The sequence below is a fragment of the Aptenodytes forsteri genome, unplaced genomic scaffold (assembly GCF_000699145.1).
Source record: "Aptenodytes forsteri isolate BGI_AS27 unplaced genomic scaffold, ASM69914v1 Scaffold132, whole genome shotgun sequence".
In the NCBI taxonomy this organism is placed as follows: domain Eukaryota; kingdom Metazoa; phylum Chordata; class Aves; order Sphenisciformes; family Spheniscidae; genus Aptenodytes; species Aptenodytes forsteri.
In genome coordinates, this window is record NW_008795520.1 from 957629 (window position 1) to 975646 (window position 18018).

Here is an 18018-nt window from a genome sequence, read left to right on the forward strand (position 1 = left end):
AAAATAGCTTTAAAATATCATTATTTGTGAATGTATTACTGATGCATTATACGACATGCTTTAAAATAAATTATCGGAGAAGGTAGCTCGGTGTGATAATCATAATAAATACTAACAAAATATTTATAAATGGAACCTTAAATTCACACGTTACCAAATTAAGTAATAGTGGCGTTGCCACCTTTTCAAAAACCCACATCAGGATTCAGGATGTCAAAGTGCTTTTTGCAGCAGAGGTGGGAAAGTGGTTCAGGTTCATTTTGCTCCACATGGTCATGGTATACTCTTTATTACAAGGGAATGCAAAATATGATGGAAACAGAACAACTGGAAATAATTTTTTGAAAGTCAGACAATAGTGATAGCTTTGGATGTTTAAATGAATCTCTCTTCCCTTTCACATGGGAGTTCCTAGTTCAATTCTGTTTGGCCTGAATTAAGCCTCTACTAGACAATGCTTTAGGTTGCAAATTTGACATTTCTACCAACTATAATTTTAATGGGTGTTATTAAGAGAATTCTCATCAGCTAAAGAACATCTTTTTGGATCAAGGAATTTTCATAATTGACCTTTACTTTATTATCCAAAAGCATTTTCATTGTTATTATAGATCCTGTCGGTGCGGCCCTCCATTACTTTGCTAAAATTAGACCCAGAGGCTTTGTGTTACTGAAGTCCAGTCCTGACCAGAGCAAGGAAGTGTCAACCATACACCTAAAAAGTTATTCAAACACATTTTTCCTCACGTAAAGACAATGACTGATAATCATCACCCCCCTCTTTTTCTCCATATATATATAAATACATTAAGTAATTACATTTTTATATGTAAACGTCATGCCTTAAAAAAGACAAATAAACAAACAAACATGTTTTGCTAAGTTTTCACTCTACAAAAGTGTTCTAATGTTATCAATCTGCTTTTGCTTCAGTGGTGGGTCAGACGCTCACGTTTAGGTTTCATTAGTCCTGGCTGTGAGAAGGCACTTGGGTGGAGGGATGGCTGAGGCACTCCTGGCAGCAGGGAAGTACCTGGTGAGTGGAGCACGAGGACAGAGGACAGGAGGTACACAAAAATAGAAACTGGGAGTACCAGGATGTACTGAGGTGTCCAGGTTGCATAGCACTTACAGTACTTTGCTGGTAATGCAGCAACCATTGCTCAAGCATCTGAAAGAAATGGGGAAAAAAGATATTAATTGTGGTTGTTTTATTCGGTTAGGAAGTCAGTCACACAAGAACAATCATCCATCGTGATATAGTATAAGGGTGCAGCACAATGTTTCCTGTTCTGCATTTTCCTACAAATGTGAGGACATTTATATAAAAATAGGTATCTGCCTATATAGATAGAGACACACACACACACGTGTATGTGCACCTGTGTATCTAAATGTATATAAAAAGAGTCATATATAAGAAAACCTGGGAAAGCATTTTCTGTATTTCAAAACATATACTATATGACTACATGCACTATAGACAGACATGCTCATTAAAAATATCTGCTCTCTCCTTCATGCCTCTCGAAAGAGGGGTGATCCAGAAGTAGCTCTCTGCCCGCAGGACACACTGAAATAGCCTACAAAGGAACGTGGATATACAGAGAGAATTCTAAGCGCGTATCTCGCTCAGACATTTCGATCTCATTTTTTCCAGGTGGGTAGTATTAAACATCTGGGTTTTGTTATTCAAATTGAGATTACTATAGGGGCAAAGGGCATTCATGGTATTTCAACAAATCAAGGTTTACTCCATGCTATGATATTACAGATTGCTTTCAGTAACTAGAGGATACTTTTCATTTCCATATTTCATGCTTGCTCCACAGGTTATCAAAGGCTTCAGCATTTTCCAGACATTTTCTGTAACTAACCTCTGCATTCATATTTGAGGTCAGAGAAATAGACCATCTCTTGAGAGAAGACAAAAAGACCTAATCGTCCACCAGCAAAGGTTGTATCATAGATCGGTCCAGAATCCACCATGACTTGTTTCCCTTCGTACACTAAAACTCTGTAAAGAAGAACATAATTTAAATTAGACAAGGAGGATAATGCAGTGTCCAGTGCTAAGGGCTGGCAACGGTTCCCAAGAACTGAAACAGAATGAATTTTAACAAGGCACCAGACAACCCAACTTCATTGTAAGAATCGCTTCTCATCTCTATCTCACGCCCACCTGGCTGGCAGCCATAACACATTAATCAGAAGCAGTGGAGCTGTTCCATAAGTAATTTTATGCACACCATCTGCAAAAGATTTCCCAATTCTTTATTTAGAACAGTCATGTCTCCTGGAATGAACTGTCATGTACTAGCATTCATTGATAAGCCCCTGTCCCTGTGAACTCAGAGGTTAGCACAAGACTTCGCCACATCACTGAGCAAAGTCGTCTTTACAGCTGTGTGAACGACTGATTTATTTATCTTTAGGTGCAAGGGCCAACATCAGAAATTAGAAGAATCATCCCTTTAGAGTCAAACAAAACATTAATTGGAGACACGCTGAATCTCAATTTCAGACATTTTAAGAGCTTAATGAAAGCTGGAAGGATTTGGATGCAAACATCTAGACTAATAATAAATTGGAAAAGAAGGAGAACTTGGGTTTTTTGGTGGGGTTTTTTTTTGGTTTTTTGGGTTTTTTCTGGTAGTGTTTCAGGCATCCACGCTGGAGCCAAAAGACCTCTAAAGACATCTCTTCATTTTCCTTCTCTATCAGATAGACTGCAGTTCCTTGAACTTGGATTCTCCACTTCTCATGGGAGACCCTGAGATAGCCAAGGTTCTTTGGCTCTCAGTCTCTTAGAATAGCCTTTGGGCCAAATGAGAAATGACTCTATAGTCTGTTAATTAGAGCAGTCTCTGGAGGAAGGGATTATGGTCCTGCTTCAACTGACAATGCGTTAGTTATACAAAGCAGGATGGCTTCACGTGAGGATGAACACACTTGAGCAACTTCCTGTAACTCGAGGGTTAGGGACAGATTTCTACTTAGGTGGAAAGGCATGTCCAGCCCTTGCTCCACCCTGAAAGTGTTTTGTTTTCTGAAAGGTGCCCAAAGACAAGTATGAAACTGCTCCCTGAAAACAGTATTTAATGGATGGTAAAAAGAACAGCAAAAAGAATGACAGGTTTTCATGTTCATGTAACCCTATTTAATGGAATTCTCAAAATTTCAAGAACGCAGAACACATGGGAAGAGTTTAATAAATTATTCATCCCACCAAAAAAAATTACTCAGTTCTAATCATGTTAATACCAAATTGCTATTTCTGTACCAGTAAAATGATTTAATGACTATATTAGTGAAATAATTGATTTTATTTATTTATTTTCTATAAAAACACCCTAAAGAATGAAGAAATTTTATGCCCTGGACCATAGAATTCGTCATGTTAGATTAACCTAATGGGATACCAGTTGAAACATGCTTTGTCTGACACTAAGTAGATTCTGCAAAGGAAGATACAGGTAACAGCAACATGAATGAAAAACTCAAGTTTCCTTTTGACCTGTATCAGTCAATGCTTTGCACTGCAATACTTCGATGCATAAAGAAACTCTTTTCTTTCCAAGAAACAGATAACTTAGTCTATCCAAATTTTTCTACCCTTTGTCTTTCACAGCTAAATGTAACTCCCCTGCTCATAAGCACAAACAAGACATTAAGAGGTAAGGTCACACTCTGCCCCATGAAAAATGTCCTTTACAGTTACAGTAGTTAGTGGAAGATAAAATTGACATGGACAGTTAATGCTCCTTCTTTGGAATATCAGATAAACAGCTGGGCTCTAAGGAAAGTCATATGTCATAGCTCCTTGTTGTGTGCATTACAGATGTGCTCATGGCTACTTCTGCAGTATCTCGTATAAGCCACTATGGGAGACAGGATGCCGAAGCAGACAGGCCGTTGGCCTACTTCCCTGTGGCAATTCTGATGTTTCTAATTAATTTCGTTCATTCAGATTCCATGGGCTGGGGAGGAATCTCATGTTCTAATCTTGCTTTGAGTTTTCCTCAGGAATTTTTGGTCCCTTTACAGAAGAGCTATTGAGAAAGAATTTTATTTTTTTCTTTACTTTAAGAATATTTAGCTGATGTAAATATTGAACCATCCAGACTAAATTAAATACATCTGAAAAGGAAAATAACTTATTCTAAAGATTACAAAATGTCCCCAAAATATTGGAATAAACTGTCACACAAGTATCATCATTATCAGAACTAACAAAGAAACTGATAACATAGCTCTTATATCAACAGAGACAAAAGTTTTGCTACCAGAAAATACAGAGGTGCAGAAACACTTCTTACTTTATTAATCCCGTTTTAGGCCTATGAATCAAATGCCACCTGTAAGCAGTATAATCTTTCCAGCCAATGTTCTTGGGATCATGCCACAAAGTACGCACCTAGAGTAGGAATACAAATGCCTTATTAGAAACAGACTGTGCTCCAGTAACTGTACATCCACTATAGTAACTGTACATGCAGCCAAAGCTTATTTGCTGCAGAGCATGAAACTGAAAATAGCGTTTAACATTTGATGGTATGATCAGCAGACCTCTTCTATAGGGTGAAAGTAATGAAAATTCCTGTCTTAAATTATTGATCAGTTACTCACCTGTAGCTTCATAGCTGCAGTCACTGAAGACCATTACAGCATCAAACCCGACTCCCCTTAGGAAGTCCTGCCCCTGTTTGCACACACACACCCACGCTGCCAGAGTCGATGCTACTTTTCCTATCTGTATGAGTGGCTCCACTGAAGGAGAGGGACTGCAGCTTGCACAGATGTTACTGCCTGTGTCCTGCTCCTTGAAATCTCTCGCACTCAGTCAAGGTCTTGTTCCTGCAAGGAGCTCCGAAGTGCGAAATTCCTATCCACATGCGAAGCCCCACTAACTTCATTTCCAAAAGGCACAAGTTTCTTCCATGGCTGGGCCCTATTTGGAACAGCAGCAGTTTTTCCCTCTTTGTTTTCATTTCTTTTCTCTTTGGCTGTCACTGGTTACTGAACTCTAAACCACATATAATTCAAACAAGCTGGAATGCTGAAGAAGCAAGTGCCAATACAGAGGTCACAAAGGATTTGTGGATAACTGAGACCTCTCACTCCTTTTTCTTTGGACCACACCACATCTTCCTTTTTATACATGTAATTTTTTCCTTCATAATTTTTTAGACGTGTAATGTTTTCTTTGAAACACAATGCAAATGTTATTATTGACACTAGTAATATGGGAATGGAAGAAAAGCTGATAAACATCTGCAAAAATTGAGGTGTTAAAGGAAATTCTTTTCGAGACACCTCCCTTCTTTTTAAAATATTCGTCATGCATCGTTGGCCTGGTCTTAAAGTCTTAAATCTCTCACCTGTCCAGGGGTGTTCCCTGTGTGCCAGAGAGCATTTCTCAAGTGTTCACCGGCACCGGTTGTTGAATTCACTACTTTGAGCGACACACCAGAATAGCCGTAAGCCCTGGTGGGTTTGTCCTCCCAGTAGGTCTGAGTGACCTGCTTCCACATCAGAACATAAAACCGACTGCTGGACTGGTAGCCAAACACAAAGCCAGCATAGTCATCATCGCGGTCTGTGTTAACATAGAACGTCCCACTGAAGTCAACGGAGCTGAACTCATCGTAGCCTGGGAGAGGACAAAAGAGACAAACCGTCGAGTTACACTGCTGGGTCCGGCCGCCCACACCCAAGAGTCCCAGCTCTATCCTGATTTTTGCCAGGAGTTGTAAACTATCATCTTTTTCAGTTTCCCTACCTGTAGGAGAGGAGGTAATTACACTTGCCTACCTATCTCGTGGAGGCTTCTGGAGAGAAGTAAGTTGTTTACAAGGGGTGTTGAAGACAGCAGGCACTATACTTATATCAAGTTCTTCAACTGGGTATTTTATGTGTGTTACAGTCAGTGATGAGATGAATGGTCAACAAAGGCAAACAGCATTGAGCTGTTTTTAATTTGGGCATATACGCTGCCCCCGTGTGTCAGTCCAAACCTTGCAGCACCAAAAAGGTGCTTATCTACTATTCTTATTATACTACTATATCTACTATTATTATTATACTACTTATCTACTTTTTTTTTTCCTTTCCTTATCACCAGATCACTGGTTACTTTTCCAAAGACGATGGCTGACATCTGATACTCACCTACAGCTATTCCAGGATCAGAGTTGGCAGTCTGCACCAGTTCCTTGCCTTGGTGGCGAATAACCCAGTTGGGATCAATCTGAGCTGTTCCCTTGGGGTCCAGGGGGACCATCTGGAATTTTCTGAAATCAGTTTCACTGATGGCATTGTTTTCAGGGCATACGTCATAAATATCTGGGACATTGTCATTGTCAAAGTCGTCTTTGCAAATATCACCTCTGCCATCACCTATAAGTAATGTGAATAAACAAAAGCAATTGTTAGCAATTTATCCAGCCTTCCTAACAGCTCTCCCACTAATGGAAGAAATTTGTGATGCATATGAGTATGTTATTCTCTTGTTTCTCAAAGAATGCTCCAAATGACTCCAAAGAAAGCTTCGTTCTCTGAAAGTCCATTTGAAGTGTTGCTGGTACTGACTGGAAGAAGTCATCAACTCAGATCAGGGCCAAAATCGTTGTTAATAAAACTGTCCTGTCAGTGGTTTATGACAGTGATCAATCTGGTCCCAGTCTATACGCTGCTTTAGAATTGGGGTGCAAAAACATGGAAGGTTGCTATGTTGATGTAATTCATTAATGCTTGTATTACATTTTCAGTTTGATTTGTCCCAGATGTGGATACAATGCCACATTTTAATATGTGCAGTGTAAATGAATTCAAACAATAGTGTTAAAATCTTAATCTTCCTGCACATTACTAAATCCTTATATACAATTGAAGATATCAAACTTTTTTTCCAGAGTCTTATTTCTGTCTCAAGATTCCTTCAGCAACAATCCACCTAAGGTGCTTCAGATTGCAGATATGTCACATCTATGTCAAAAGAAAGTGGGGACAGTATTGCAGTAAAATATGCATACATGCTCAGTCACTCTTTCACTTGTGGGTAGAACAATTTGTCTTATAAAAAATGTAGTGCTTCAGAAAAATGTAAGAAAAAAGAAAGCAGCACTGTATGAAACAGGACTAGCCTTGGAAGAATGGAAATACTAAGTTTTGTTATATGAATTGCAAGAAGGTTTTTAGAGAACCTAAAAATATATCCATACAGCTCAGCTACAGTTGTGCTGCTGCTCAACACTTTTACTATGCTCAATATTTAAAAAAACCCCAAAACTATTTCCTTTCTTAGTTTACCCATAATATTGGTGGAAACCAGTAGATGTGACTTACCTTGAATAGCAGGTGGTGAAAGGAGGCATCTAAAAAAAAATAATCTCATTGCCAATGCCACTGTTATTCAGTGGCATACAATAGTACAAACACTTGAAAATAAAGTAGAAAAACTTGGCTAGACAAGTATGGAAACAAATTCGCAAATGGCTCTGACTTTTACAACAGAAACCACTGGATATTACACTGGGTACTAATGTAAAACCAGAACTGCCAGCTAATTTGTTTCTATCCTCATATAGCTGAGCATCTGCTTTTTTTAAATTTAAGTGTTTGTGACTGCTCTGAGAACATGGGAATTAACACACTGGGAAATAGCAATGATCCAGCTCATTCGTTATTGACCTACTACTAGATGCTTCGCAGACAAATGGAAACCTGCATTACTGTGCCTAACCAGCACAGCATTATCAAGTATGAAGCTTTCAGAGAGAAAGCAGAATGAGTTTTAGGCAACAGCCAAAAAAAAAGCAGTTAGAGACAGCTGAAGCATCTAATATCTCAAAGACTTTCTGCAGTTCAGATATGTGGTAAAATGGTCCCATTTTCCACCCTGGCAATTGGCCATGGAGAGCTCCAAATCCTGACCAGCTGTGTGCTCCTGCACCTGTTTGTCTTAGTACTTATTGGAGAAAAGAGAATGAATTTCCAATTTTATTCCCTTTGCCAATATCAAAGAGGTAATTCTTGAGTCACAGGGGAGTCTAATTATTCACTGAAAGTCCTGCTGACGTTCATTTGGTACTGAGCTGCTGCTGTCAACGTTGATTCTCTGTCAAGGAAAGTTAGAAAGCGTTTGTTTACCCTGCCACATCCAACAGCCCTCTCCAGGGCCTCATCTTTATATGCTACAGCTCACATCTTCAAGAGCATAGGAGCATCTTTTGGCTTTATTTATTACTTTTCCAAGATTTCTGTTGGACCTGCCACTAATGACAGTGATGAGCTGGTTAAACTGTTTAAATTTACTCTTTTTGTGAATACTTACTCCACATACAAATGTAGTTTCTCTTGCAAGATCCAGGTGACAGCTGACTACAGCACACTAACCCAATTTGGGGCCACTTTTATTCTGGAATATTTCTGAAATTAAAGGGCTATTCCAGAGATTGGCAAGTACAGAAATATTCCCATTATATCATTGGACTGAAGGGTTAAGTAATTTAAGAACTACTACTGACTACCAACCAGAAACTTCCTACCGCAAGCAGCTGTCTTACCAGGAAATCAGTCAGGGCTCAGGATTTTATCTTTCTAAATGTACATAAAACTGTATTATGTAGGCACTAAATTCTGCTTTCAATTTCACGAGCATAACCATGGAATGACTCCAGCAAGCTGTATAACTCAGAACAGAAATTGCTCACCTGTATTTATTGCAAGGGCGATTACTCAGAGACATATTACGGTGGTTTTCAAAGGATCATATATATTTTTACTAAATTACATTTATGATTGTGAAACTATCACTACTTCATTATTGAAATACTACTGTCAAACATAGAGAAGGACTGTTCGAGAGTGATCAGCAACATTTTACCACAGAGTTGGAGAAAAGAACAATTATGTATCCATTTCTTAAATTGTGACATGCACATCATCAAGACATATTTAAAGCTACCTATAAAGCAAATTTGAGAAAAGCTACTCAGAAATCTTTTTTTTACAAAAATAATTAAAAATTAACAATAATTTTAGACTTAAAAAACCTGGAGAAATAGTCTGGTTTTAAAAATAAAACAGAACAAAACCATATTTTCTTCCATTTTAATTTTCAGAAGAAAACTTGTTTTGAAAGCAAAGCAGCTCATTTTTCATTTTTAAGACGCCTGAAATTCAAGCTATTTGAAATATTTTCCCAAAGTTTTTTCACTTTGTATTTCCCAATTCAAAGTGAAAATCAGAAATATATATAAAAAAAATAATCTGGTGTGGTTTTTTTTTTATTTATTTCTTAAAGGTGTTCTAGAAATAAGTATGTGCGTGTTTGAGCCCCTGTCAAAGGGGTTTCCCAACACTCTAACTCTGGACCAAACTGGCCAGTGCAGTTCCATTGAAGTCCACAGTGTCTCAAATGTCAAAAGCAGCTCAGTTTGATCTGAAGTCTTTCTCTTCACGACATACTGATACTCCAAGATCAGAACTGGATACTAAGAACTAAATGAAATTCAGATGACATTGTTCTTACCATCAGTGTCCTCCTGCTCAGGGTTGTATCTGAGGCGACAATTGTCCCTGTCGTCTGGGACACCATCATTGTCATCATCAGGATCACAGGCATCTCCTTTACCATCTTTATCATGATCAGCCTGGTTAGCATTGGGGATGTAAGGGCAGTTATCTTGGTTGTTCTGGTGGCCATCTTCATCTATGTCCTCATTGTTGTCACACTGGTCACCAACAAGGTCATTATCCGCATCAGTCTACCAAAAAAAAAAAAAAAAAATCAAAAAGAAGTAAATTTATTATTGTTACCAAACACAAAAGTACGGATAGCCTGGTACTTAATTTCTCAACATTTCTCTGGAGACAAATGATATCATGATGACAACCGTGCTTAAAGCAGAAACGTTAACTTCAAACTAGTATAGCTACTTATTCTGCCATCAGTGCATAAGATCTGGTCGCCAAGACATTTCCAGGGCAGGTTTTTGGCCGTGATCTTCATTGCTCTCATTCTAGAGATCACAGGGGAGTTGCAGTCTGGGAAGCACATTTTCTGATTGCTTCTGTATGCTTGATGTTACTTATCTGTGCATGGACCAACAAACTCAGGCATACCACATGCAGCCCTGAGGCTGTTCTCACTTGCCACAGGGGAAGAAAACAGTTCACCAAAGCCTTGAAGATGGATTAAAGGCATCATCACTCCACTTTCCTTTCATCTGATACAAAGAGATCTGACAACCTGAGATGTGAAAATGAGCAATACATATCCACCTCTTCAGCTCTACAGCGAACAGGGACTGATAGCAATTCCTGTGTTCTTTTCTCTGCCCTTGTTCTGACATTACCATTAAGGAAACTGTCTCTAACATTTACCTGGTCTGGATTATGCATCAATGGGCAATTATCACACTGATCACCAACTCCATCACCATCTGTATCACTCTGGTCTGTGTTATAGACGTAAGGACAATTATCTCGTTCATTAAAAATGTCTATGAGGAAAAAAAACAACAAAAGATTGAAGAAATCAGAATGATTCAGCATCCAGCACAGACAGCCACAGACTGCAGGAGTCACCCGTAAAGAAGCAAGGCTCTGAAGGGGCTCATAGGCTTTCTGATTCCTACAACATTATTGCTACAACATGAAATAGCGAAAAGGCTAATATTAGAAAAAAATATGGTATCAATTCCACTTTTCTTGCTACGATAGACTTCTACATGTATTTTACTAAGGGATTTTGCTAGAGTAAGGGCTGATTATGTCTTAAGAATTTAGCCCTTTTTCATAGAATAACAGATAAAAGGGTGGGGTATTTTTCTTTTTAAATAATTTGATTTGGATTTTCTTCCCAGATATTTTAAGAAATGTTGTAGAAATGGTGTAGAACACAGCTATAACATGGTGGAATTTCTGAAGAGTTTTGTATAGGAACAACTGTATTAATGTTCAGCTGCCTCAGCACTAAATTTCATTTTACCAGAACATGTGCATCATTTATTGAACAGCATGTCAAATTTTCAAAAGAAACTGTTCTCCCTTGGGAAACTTTGTTATACAACTGACAATCTCCTTCAAAATTATAATATGTTGAAAAGAAACAAATGGAATTTCTGAAGAGTTTTGTATAGGAACAACTGTATTAATGTTCAGCTGCCTCAGCACTAAATTTCATTTTACCAGAACATGTGCATCATTTATTGAACAGCATGTCAAATTTTCAAAAGAAACTGTTCTCCCTTGGGAAACTTTGTTATACAACTGACAATCTCCTTCAAAATTATAATATGTTGAAAAGAAACAAAAATAAGATATGTTGGCATAGCTGTCTGGAAAGGATACAAGTACCCCCTCCTATATTATATGGTCCCTGGATATTTGCATAATCTTTCAGCCAATAACATATGATTACATTTTTCTTCAAATGCAAAACTCCCACAAGTACTACTAAGAACCTGATGATCAGAAGGATAAGAGGACTTCAAAATATTCAGAAGTTCAAGTCAGATAAGCATCCAAAAGTTTAAAACGTTACTGAAGGAAATCCAAAACTAGATTTCTTCAATTTCTAGTACTTCTGGATTCTCATAAATTTGAAATGCTGCAGGGATATGATTTTTGAAAGACATTCAAGTGCTTTTCCCCCTCCTTAATTCTGATCAAATCTGGGTCATATAGGCATGTACTGGTAGATGAAATAAACACCTTTAATAATATTTTAAGACACAAAAAAATGTGTATTTGGATTGCTGTGGGCTTTGCATTACGTTCACAGAAAAGCAGATTAATTTCCTACAGATATTGTCTTAACCGCACGGATGTTCTCATGTTCTTTCCCCTCCCTAAAAAGGAAAAAAAAAAGTCAACAGAACTGTTATATTAGACCCTGATTACTTTGGAACACAGACAAAGGAAATGATTTTTTTTAAGATTACACTGATAAAAGACTTGCTGTGATTTATTCTTCAATAATATCCATTGTAGTCATTTAGGGACTTTGTGGGCAACTATACTACACAGGACAGATGAACCTCAGTCTTCTCTTTCTCCTGCATTTTTGAGCAGCTAGACCCAATTTTATTCCATGTATAAAAGCAGGTAGCCCATCTTACTGGACATAAAGCAAAGTGTACTTGTGGAACAGCACTTAATTCTCCAAACAGAAAGCATACCATCTCCGTCAATATCCACAGCACATGAGTCACCCTCCCCATTATTATCTGTGTCAATCTGAGCAGGATTGTGCACATAGGGGCAATTATCACAGCGGTCACCAACTTCATCCTTGTCATAATCAAACTGACGAGGGTTGAACAGAAGAGGGCAATTGTCCTAGTAAGAAGAAACAGAAGATTTCAGAATATAAATCACAACTCATGAGAGCATACTATGAAGTGGTAACTCTTCCTGTTCATCTTGGACAGAAGTGAAAAATCAAAATATTAATCCATTATTTTTTCAGTGGACAAGCTGTACCTACACTGAAGATCTTGGTGGTAACAGGATGGCATCTGCACAGCCTGGCTCACTGTCTGTTTATGTGTTTTTATACAAGGCATGTGAAATGTGTTCCATATCTCACTAGGAGAGCAACAGGCATTTTAAATTGGATCTGTACTCAGATATTTCAACAGAAGTGTATCACTGGTACATCTGTTTTTAAAAAAAATCAGAATGTGTTTTAAGATCAGACCAACTTCAGCTGCGTATTACATTTTTTGGAAAAAACTAGAATTGTAACTCTGACTTTTTTGGAACAAACTAGTATCAATATTCTCACTTTTAAACCACATATTTTGATTTTTCAATTTAAACAAGGATTGACTTTTTTGTGGGTTGTGTTATATTGCATATGATAATAAAATGTAAAAAGTTTCAAAAAGCTAAGTTAAAATGAAATACTGTCATTGACCCAAAATATTTTTTCCCTGAGACCATTCCTTTTAGTGGAATTCTGAAAATTTCATTTCAGTTTAGTCCCTAATTTGAAAGTCTGCCAGAACAAGAATTCTTATGTTTCACACATCCCCCAGCGTGGAAAGCAAAGAATGAAACCAAACCAAAGCAGTGGGAGTGAGGGCTACATCAGCATGATGGAATCTGAAGGAAGGTCATTTGGAAAAAGTCTTTAAACTACTTTTTCTCTGCTAAAGCAAAAACCACCTACAAGGAAATAATTTTTTTTAGCCCAATATTTTAAATTCCTCAGAAATACATTTTATATACTCAAGGACAAGATATGGAGGCAAGTCAAAATTTTATACTGCTCATGAAATTGAACTTCTGGCTACAGTTTTTCAAATATATGTACTAAATCATATTATTTTATCAAATGATTCTTCGGTTTTTGAAGTATTCTAAGTAGAGGCTCCATGAACACAGTTCTAACCCGACTTTAACCACCTGAAGCTCTAGAGCACCTAGGCTCCCTCTGAAGGGAACAAAGAGGAACAGTAAATTCCTAAAACCAATTCACTCATCCTAAACATGTTCAGAAAAGGCAGGGTGAATCCCACTCTGGAGGTGCCTCTGTCCTTTTGCTGAACGTACAGGGAGAACAGGTTTAGACTAACTGCCTATCTTTTCGGCTCTGCAGGTAAATGAATTTCAGTCTTGTGGGCAGATCTAAAGGAGGAAAGTATGAACCAGGCTAGGTGCTGTCCTCCCGTCACTTCCCCTTGATGCTGGCTGTGTTTATTATTATTCATCATAACTTGTTTCCAGCATACCTCAGATATAATATCTACCAGCTTTTCAAATACAATGGACCTATCATTCTTCCACTGCAAAATAAAAAATCCAATGCCACCTTCCATTAAACTGTTTTCATGCACAGAACTGAACCCAGAACTGATATGGAGAACATAATTCAGCCCCAGGTTCCCCAGGCTGCTTTGTTCTGCACAGTACTACTCTCCTTTGACCCAACACAGCTTTACTCTGCAACAGACATCATTCAGGGAAGGCAGTGCAGAATAACTCAGCTGAAGCTCTGAACAATAAAGCTCCCATCCATTCTAATAGTCTTCCTTAAAACCAGATGTTTAGGTCAAATGTACTGAAGACACAGAAATGCATCTTACTTTGTCATCTTCGACACCATCATTGTCATCATCCTCATCACAGGCATCTCCTTTGCCATCTTTATCAAAGTCTTCTTGGCCAGAGTTAGGCAGAAGGGGACAGTTATCCTGGCCAAAAGAAATAATCAATACATTATGTTTAGATTATGGCAGAATGACTTGCCTGGGCAGAAGAGTAAATATGGTACACCAGAGGCTATAAAACAAGAACAATCAATCACAAATACTTTTTAAAGTGCCTGTTTGTTTGCTGCCAGACATAGTAGTTCATTCGCTGCTTTCGTATTGTAAAGTAAGTGAAATGCATCTGCAAATCATTCTATTTCCCAGCTCTCCTTCTGTTAAAGGGATGTTTCCAGTAAGTTTTAGATGAAACTATCTAGCAGAGAACAAACACACCACATGCACACACATGCACTCTTACATCAACTTTTTATAGACAACTCATGAAGTATGTTTGAAGATTACATATAAAATGACCAGGTTTGGTTGCCAGAAAAATAAAGATACAAGCCAGGAGATGGTCTTCAGAAATAGTTGTTCATATGGAAAGTTACTGGAATGAAGTAGTACACAGCACTGAAGGGGAACACTGTAAGAAAGGGTTTCGAAAAACATGCCTTTATACTGTTCTGCAAAACAGTACCTTTGCGCTCCCCTGCTCCCATGGCCTTGAAAATAAAAGGCAAATATATCTCTTTATTTGTAAAGAATGATTATTTTAAATGAGCAAGTCTTAGGTTACACTGAAAAAATAAGAAGTGAAATAGTTTGCCAAACTTTTAACATGTATTCCTTTTTAAAATACTAAAATCAGCTAAAAATGGATTGCAATTCTACCACTGGCTAAGAATAAATACATCTATAAAAACCCATTCTGTTATTCTCACTTTTTCTGGCATTCCATATTTACCTCAGACCAAAACTGAATCTGCCAATAGAGTGCAGAAATATCTTTTTTGTAACACATGCCCTAAGAAAATAAATATTACAGCAAGATTCCTAGCCCTGTTTTCAATCTTAGTGGTTCTAATAGTATAGATAATTTAAGAAAAAGAGAACTGGAAAATTTGTGATAAATATAAAAACCCCAATGCAACTCCCAATTTTTTATGGCACTTTTTTACCAAACACCTGTGAACAGCCTTGACTATGTCACTCGTTACCAGTGATACAAAACATTTTTTGAAACGATGGAAGAAATCAGTCGAAGCTTGCTCAATCACTTTGTATGCTTGTATCTATATGTTTGTCTGTCTGTCTGTCTTCTCTATAGATTTGAGTCCAATTTCATACAAGTCAAGTAGTAAGGTGGAGAACTCATGGGTAGCAAGTTCCTATAAACTTCGCAAAAAGAGGTATTGGTGTAGAGGAGAGAGATCCTATTAGTGCACTCAAATTCTCTTATTAGATACTAGAAAGAGGCCTTATTACACATCACACCTTCCACCTGGGAACTCAACCTTGAGGCACAAGCCCACTGGAAGCTAGGCTTCTTTGGTTCACCTATTGACAAAATTGTGTATTGATATGATAATTCATATGGCAAAAAATGCTACTTTCATGTGAATGAAAAAGAAATTTACACTAAAAAATATTTCTAACATTTTATTTTTATTATTATTTACAACTACTTGCTTTATTTATATAGCTTTGCTTAGACAGTAAGTTAATTTTCAACCACTATCAGCTCAAGGAAAGAAGCTTTGGTTTGCTTTTTTTAAATCAAATTACTCAACTAGGATATTTTGTAATGAATATAAAGACCTGAAAATACCTGGTATTTTTAAGGGGGTTTGGGGGGTTTTTCCCCTTAAATGAAGTACTTGTGTCTATTAGAACAACACATGTATTATAGAAACCATGAATCAACATTTGAAAACAGTTTTTTTCTGAATGGGTTCAGCATGTTGGGTTTTTAATGAAAATTAATTATTTGCATTACATCTTGAGTCAACATGTTGCAGGTTCTGGTGACAGGAGCCGCAAAAGAATATATGAACTGCAATTGCTGAATTGGCTGGATCCACAATAAACAGACGTCAGCTACAGTGAGGAAGTTCAACCTTTGAGGCTCACATTTCCATCAATGTCTGAAATTCTTCTGCTGATAAAGGCCAGATTCACAACTTCATCTGGATTACACCTGAGTGACTTCTGATTCTCTCAAACAGCCTGATTTCAAACTTTCCTAGTCTCTTGATCCATATTTGTTTTTTTAACCACTGTAGTGGTTTAGAACTTAGTCATTTTTGCATTTCCCTCCTCACTATTTAATCTGAAGTTATTGTGCTAGAACTTCATGACAGTTTAGAGGTAGATCACTTTAACATGGAGAAGGAGAAACCAAAGTGTTTCATGTCTGGGGGAAAAAAATCCAAAAACCTTAGGAGAGAAAGCATTGACCTTGTAGCCACGACTGATTCAGCAAAATACTTGAGCACATGCCCTAGTGAAAGCAAGTAGGTAATCCACTATTGTCAGTGGTCCCATGGGTAGGTGTTTAAAACTGAGCACTTGGTTATGCCTTCTGCTCAGGTAAAGCTCACTTCATCCCAGTTGCTTAATTTGCTGCTGCAAACAGCATATGCCCCTCTGTATTGTGCTTGTCATTCAGCCATCAGTGAGGCCACCACTCAGAACTGGGATCCAGGGAATTACCTGTCAGGGGGTGCCTTCACCCCTCAGCTATTTGGGCCATTGTTAAACTTGTGGACATGGAACAACTTTCAGCCTGGTTTTGCACAGCAGTGTAACTCCATCAGGATGAGACATCCAGGCGTGCTCACCGTTTTTGAGCAACTTCCACTGGAAAGAACCTCAGGCCATGGAGCCAAGGAGGACTTATAGCATGCTTCAGACGAACACAGAACCAGGTCCCAGGGAACATACCATGGTGGGCACCCACTGTTAAACCTACATACCACCATTTTTAGGCTCCCTGATGCTTATTTTCTCCTTGGCATAGTAACATTTCATTTTTCACTACAATGGCACAGCTGCAGCAGCAAGGGTGGAGAACAGTTCCCCTGCCAGGTCTAGAATGAATGGTGGCAGGCAGGCATTCCCCTCAGGACGGTAAGAGCTGGGACCCTGGGGGTCCCAGCTTTTGCAATTAGGAGAACTCCTCTGTCTAATTACTCATTCATTCCTCTCTTAGGTTCCTATTGCCAAAAATTATGTCAGGCTCTGAATCCAGTTTTCACAGGGAGTGTGACCTGCTTAACACTTTAAAAGGAAGGGGTAGTTCAAGAAAGGATTTAGAACTGTAGACCTTACGTGGCTGTCGGTGTCTTGTTACAAGCCTTTCAGGTAGGATTTCATACTCACCTGCACCCAGAGATTCTTGTTTAGTTCTCACTAGCTGTGTGCTCCACACCCGTGCTCTGGGCAGCTCCTGCTTGGTGTGCTAACTCTACTCACAAGCATCCCAACCTTCCGTGTACACTGAGCAGGAAGAAATCCAAAGCAGAGGACTCTGGATTTCATTCTGAGAATCCCTTACTGGATCTAGTGTAAAGTGAATACACATTTCACAGCATCTAGAAAATGAGCATGCTGTAACAGTCAAAGCTTAATGAAAGCAACCACCAGCTTGATGCTGAAAAGTGTTATTCACAACTATTTAGGAAAAAAGAGAGAAAATTTGGTTATGGAGTGGCATTTTTATCAACCTTTTTTACTTACCTTCACACAATGGTACGTTGCATTAGCAGCACAGACCAAGTTATTATTAGGCCAGCCATCCAAATCTGAATCCTCACCACAGATGCGTCCATCGCCAGCATAACCTGTCCTACATTCACATTTGTACATAGGATCACTGAAATGGCCCAGATAGATGCACTCTGCAGACTTATGGCAGCTGTGTGTCTTGTCCTTGCATGGATTCTCAGGTTCACAGACCTGTAACAGATAG

At 38.3% G+C, this 18018-nt stretch overlaps 1 protein-coding gene across 1 annotated transcript in view; it reads right to left on the minus strand.

The window, feature by feature from the left end:
- Positions 1 to 855: 855 nt before the first annotated feature.
- THBS2 (thrombospondin 2) overlaps positions 856 to 18018 on the minus strand; it is a 32030-nt gene continuing 14867 nt past the window's right edge. The window contains exons 12-21 of the mRNA XM_009281757.2: positions 17787 to 18005; positions 14100 to 14207; positions 12189 to 12348; positions 10390 to 10508; positions 9536 to 9770; positions 6172 to 6399; positions 5382 to 5653; positions 4320 to 4417; positions 1878 to 2017; positions 856 to 1171 (exon numbers count right to left, since the gene is read on the minus strand). Of these exons, the coding sequence (XP_009280032.1) occupies positions 1164 to 1171; positions 1878 to 2017; positions 4320 to 4417; positions 5382 to 5653; positions 6172 to 6399; positions 9536 to 9770; positions 10390 to 10508; positions 12189 to 12348; positions 14100 to 14207; positions 17787 to 18005 (1587 nt within the window). The 3' untranslated portion in view covers positions 856 to 1163. The remainder of the gene's footprint in view (positions 1172 to 1877; positions 2018 to 4319; positions 4418 to 5381; positions 5654 to 6171; positions 6400 to 9535; positions 9771 to 10389; positions 10509 to 12188; positions 12349 to 14099; positions 14208 to 17786; positions 18006 to 18018) is intronic.